General features: G+C 60.2%; 1 protein-coding gene across 1 annotated transcript; it reads left to right on the top strand.

Moving 5' to 3' along the window:
- Positions 1-1,711: 1,711 nt before the first annotated feature.
- LOC112115276 (cytochrome P450 4F22-like) lies at positions 1,712-5,307 on the top strand (the record flags this gene model as incomplete). The annotated part of the gene is made up of 7 exons (XM_024212311.2): positions 1,712-2,203; positions 2,716-2,782; positions 3,214-3,343; positions 3,831-3,964; positions 4,094-4,158; positions 4,673-4,755; positions 5,103-5,307. Coding segments are annotated over 7 exons (1,176 nt in total), but the record flags the coding sequence as incomplete, so codon positions are not given.
- Between the last annotated feature and the right edge of the window lie 17 nt (positions 5,308-5,324).

Here is a 5,324-nt window from a genome sequence, read left to right as displayed (position 1 = left end):
GAGGGACGTGCCGGTGCAGGCGGGCCCTGGGCTGGTGGAGGGACGTGCCGGTGCAGACGGGCCCCGGGCTGGCGGAGGGATGTGCTGGGAGCCCAGCATTTCTGTCCACAGCGTGCAAGTTCAGAGCGGACCCCATTGCCAGAAATGGGACTGAGGGCTGGGCTGGAGCCTCACCTGGCAGCGACGGGGGAACTGGCTGGTTTCCTGGCAGACCGGGAGTCAGTTCCCACCTCTGCTGCAGTGAGGTGACCCGTGACCCTGGGGAACCCGGGCAGGACTTGCTCACACTAGGACGTCCCGACCCATCAGCCTGCCCTGGGGAGGAGTCCGAGATCAGCTCCTGCCAAACCCACGTTCATTCTGTCCAGCTGATGGGGAGGTGCTCTGAACCCCACCCGTCCCCCAATCTCCCATGCCCTGCTGACATCGCTGTCCCATGGGGGTGGGGCCCCCTGACACCCCAGACTCCTCAGTGCACCCAGGGAACAGGCTGCGCTAGCCTGGGGGCTCCTTGGAGCCTGCCTGGGTCGTGCTGTCCCCCGCCCCATGTCTGGGGCTCTTTATGGTCCCTGTGACTGGGGTCTCAGGGGAGCCAACTGAGGTCACCCAATTAGGGTGAACTGCAAAGAATGGGGCAGACAAGCCCCCAAGCTGGTGGACATTCCAATATTTAGATTTACCAAGTCAGCGCAAAACAGCTTCTGTTATAGCTCACTGGTTACGCAGAAGTCAACAACACAGTTCCCTTAAAGCAGCCCAGCCTCAGGCCTCCACCCAGACACCCAAGTCAAATCTGATGAGGATCAATGAAAATCCTCCCCATATGTCTTGCATCTGAAGAAGTGAGGTTCTTACCCACGAAAGCTTATGCTCCCAATACTTCTGTTAGTCTTAAAGGTGCCACAGGACCCTCCGTTGCTTTTTAATGAAAATCTTATTCATCATATAACAGAAAAGGTTTTACCAATCCCAAAGGATCGGACACGTTACCTCCCGGGTTAATGAATATTCCAGATCTTACCCAAATACACCCTTACAGCCAATTCTTATTAACTAAAGTCAAATTTATTAAAATAGAAAAGAGAGAGAGAATTGGTTAAAAGAACAGTATACATACAGACATGAGTATCATTCTCGAGGTTCAGATTTATAGCAGAGATGTTGAGCTTTGTAGATGCAAAGAGTTCTTTCGGCAATAGTCCATAGGTTATAGTCCAATGTTTATATTCAGGGCGGTCCTGTCAGACCTGGGATCTCAGTCCTTGTGGCTTAGGCTTCCCCTGCATGAAGCCTCAAGCAGATCTGAGATAAACAGGCTCAGGACCCAAGGGTCTTTTATACAACTCCAGGCCTTCTTTGATAGGTCGGAGTCCTTAGGCCAACAATAGGCAATCAGGGCCACTTTGAAGTAGGTCCATCACCGGTAATTAGCTACCCGAATTAACATAAGGCAGTTGCCTGTTTTTCCACCATTCGCAGATGATTGGCTATACATTTCAAAGATGAATACAGCGATATCCTGCATTTATTCATTTAAATGCTAAGATGTTCTTTTGATCTCTGAATTAACAGAATACGGCATAGACAGGGACTGTTTGATGACATTGTTGACCTCTATCAATAAATACGTCAATACACAAAACCACAAACATTATCTCCCCATATGTTTTTAAGGGCTGAATTTGAGTCATTTATCCTGCAGGATGCTTAACGCTTTCTGGTCGTGCGTTACAGTCCCACACTGGCTGAGCCACAGCAGCAGCCAGAGGCACCCGAGCTCAGTCCCCGCCCTGCCGGCCGGCCCGGAGATCCCGTGGCCGGGAGATCACATGATCGCTCTGTTGCGAGGCCCAGCCCCCTGGGATCCCCCAGCTCTGATCAGGGCGCACCCCCCGCCCCAGCCTGTCAGTCACATGCTGGCCTGTTGTGTTGCAGGACGCCCAGTGACTACATCGCAGCCATCCTGGAGCTCAGCTCCCTGGTGGTGCGACGCCAGCACCGCCTGCTCCTGCACTGGGACTTCCTGTACTACCTGACGCCCGATGGGCAGCGCTTCCGGCGCGCCTGCGACACCGTGCACCGCTTCACAGCTGACGTGGTGCAGCAGCGCCACCAGGCCCTGAGCCACCTGGGCAGGGAGGCCTGGCTCAAATCCAAGCAGGGCAAGACTGTGGACTTCATTGACATCCTGCTCCTGGCCAAGGTAACGTGGTGGGGGCCTGTCCCATGGGGGTGGGGAGGTCACTGATGTCCTGCTATTGGCCAAGGTAGCACAGTGGGAGGCCCTGCCCTCGGGAGCTGGGGGTTCGTTGACGTCCGGGCAGGGCGTTGCCAGGTGGAAGGTGCTGTGTGATGTCTGTCATACCAGGAGTTGCCCTCCAGCCCAGCTCTCTGGGGCGGCCGAGCCAGAGCTGCCTTCCCAGCATGCTCAATGTGGAGGGATATAAACTGCACTTGGCGACATGGGGCTGGCACCTCTGGGGAGCTCTAACACCACAGCCAGGCTGGGCATGGGGGGTGAGCGAGCACACCTTGGGGCCTAGGCTGTGGGGCAGGGCAGGGGCTGCCTCTTTCCCTGGGCTGGGGTGGAGGGGAGATGGCCTAGCTCACTCCACCCCAAGATGTCCCATCCTCCCAGGGTCTGAGATGGGGCAGGCGTGGGCTGGGCCCTGTGGGGAGCCAAGTTACCCGTCCAGCAGTGTGTACTCTGTGCAGGATGAGGACGGCCAGGACCTGTCAGATGAGGACATCGCAGCCGAGGCCGACACCTTCATGTTTGAGGGTGAGAAGCCGCCCTGGGCGGGGGGGCTCTCCTGCTGACCTCACAGCCTCATGTTGTCTCCGCAGATGACATGGCTCTGGTGGGGGAGGAGGGCAGGAGAGCTGGGTTCAGTCCCTGGCTCTGGGTGACCTGGGTGTGCCTTTCCGTGAAATGGAGCTAAGACAGATCTGCCCCTGGGCACTGCCAGACAGTCCCAGCAATAGAGGGGGGCGCTAGAGGGGGCAGATGCTCAGAGTCACCCCACTCGCCCCCCCATGTATGGGGGGCCTGGAGTTCAAACTGGCACTGCCAGAGAGTCACGGGGAGCAAGGCCCCAGAGGAGGTGCTGGCAGGGGGAGCTGAGCCGGGCAGGGTCCCTCCAGCCCCAGAGTCTCCACAGTCCCTCTCTGGCCCCCCGGCATCTCTGACGCTGCGCTGGCCTCTCTCTGCAGGCCACGACACCACAGCCAGCGGCCTCTCCTGGGTGCTGTATAACCTGGCCTGTCACCCCGAGTACCAGGAGCGCTGCCGGGAGGAGATCAAGGACTTAATGCGGGACAAGGAGTCGGAGGAGATTGAATGGTGAGATGGCTGCTCCGGCTGCAGTGCTGGCTCTGTCCAGTGCAGTGCTGACCACCAGCACCACCACTTCCAGGGCCTGTGTGGCCTCCCCCACCCTTTAGTCCCAGCACAGCCCCCGCCCCACCTGTGAGGGTTAGCACAGCCGCTGCCCTCCCCTCCCCCACCAGTCCATGCCTAGCGCTGGGGTCCCTTCACCTCTGCCAGCCCCACAAGCTGGAGGGCTTCCCCTGCAAGATAGGCCTAGGCTTTTCCCCAGTGCCCAAGGGCCCTGCCACTCTGGGTTTTGATGCCCCCCCGGATATGCCCAAGGGCCCTGCCACTCAGGTGTGCATCCCCCTCCCCCACCACTCACGGTGTCATACGTCCCCTCAGTGCCAGCTCCATGCAGATGTGAGTCTGTCCCAACCTCAGTGCCTGGCTCATGGGCTCACACTGGGCCCCTTGTGCATCCACCTCTGGGGCCAGCGCTAAGCTCTGCTCTCTGCAGGGAGGACCTGTCCCAGATGCCCTTCTCCACCATGTGCATCAAGGAGAGTCTGCGCCTGCACCCGCCCGTCACGGCCGTGTCCCGGCGCTGCACCGAGGACATCAAAATGCCCGACGGACGTGTTCTACCCAAAGGTACCAGCCTCCTTCCCTGCCCTCCAGCCAGGGGCATGGCACCAGATCTGGGCCCATAACCCCTGAGGCGCTCAACCCCTCCTCTCCTTCTCCCTTTCCTCTCTAACGAGGCAGTTTCCTCTCTGGCAGGGAACGTCTGTCTGATCAGTATCTACGGGACACATCACAATCCTGCTGTCTGGCCGGAGCCCCAGGTATCGCTGGTCACTCTGTTCTGTCCCTTTGGCTCTACTCCGCCCCACGGCCACCTCCAGCATGGCACTAGGGGGCGCTGTGCTGCAGGGGCAGGATTGGGGGGCTCGGTAGGGGGTGCTGTCCCCTCGCAGTCACTGCTGACCCAGTGCCCCGGCGTGGCACTAGGGGGTGCTGAAGCGCCATCAGTCTAGCAGCTTCCTATTCCCAGCGACCCTCCACAGAGAGGAAGCTTCCCCCCGCCCCCGAGCCCGCCTAGAGGGGAGTGAGGGTCACACCCCCATTCACTGGGCAGGGCTGGGTCACTGGGCCCGGCCCGGCTCTGAGTGTTGGATGGAGGCAGAACCATCCCCGCTGCCAGCGCATGGCCCCAGTGGGCAGCTCGGTCTTCGGGAGCCTGGTGCCCATGCTGCACCTGGGTGTGGGGGCTGCCTTTGCTCCCTCCTTGGCTCAGGGTACCCCAGCCCTGCCCCCCACCTTCTCTCCCCTCACCGTGCCCTGTGCTTGCTGCTCCAGGTCTATAACCCACACCGCTTCGACCCAGAGAACTCCAAGAACCAGCCCCCGCTGGCCTTCATGCCTTTCTCTGCTGGACCCAGGTAACCTGCCTGCTGGGCTCAGAGCCCCTCGCCGCACGAACTGCCTCCTCCTCCTCCCCTCCCCCCCCCACGGCTGCCCACCAGCGAGTGGCTCCCTGTTGGTGCCCTGGCTGCAGTGAAGCATTGTGGGATACACAGGAGATGGCCTCTGGTCAGTGCTAGGGTCAGCTGTTATTGCTGAGGAACTGTCCCTTCTCCCAGAGGGGGTGGGGCTCCCCCCAGCATCTGTCTGTTCCTGTGGGCAGTGGGTTCTGGGGTGTCTGTCCCTGCTCCCCCAATCCCTGCCATCATATGGCGTGTGGTGTCTGGGCGAAGTGCACCGGCTGACACACCTGGCTCTCTCGCAGGAACTGCATCGGGCAGAACTTCGCCATGGCAGAGATGAAGGTGGTGCTGGCGCTGACGCTGCTGCGCTTCGCCGTGGGGCTGGATGAGAGCAGACCTGTGCGGCGCAAGCCCGAGCTGATCCTGCGCAGCGAGAACGGGCTGTGGCTGCACCTGGAGCCGCTGGGGCCCAGCCATGAGAGCCGACCCCCCGCACCGCGCTCCTAGGGCCATCCACTCCCACC

Source organism: Terrapene carolina, unplaced genomic scaffold (assembly GCF_002925995.2).
Source record: "Terrapene carolina triunguis isolate 2854851 unplaced genomic scaffold, T_m_triunguis-2.0 Scaffold50894, whole genome shotgun sequence".
NCBI classification, from domain to species: domain Eukaryota; kingdom Metazoa; phylum Chordata; order Testudines; family Emydidae; genus Terrapene; species Terrapene triunguis.
Note: the sequence above shows the minus strand (reverse complement) of the source record. Positions and strands in the feature narration are given on the sequence as shown.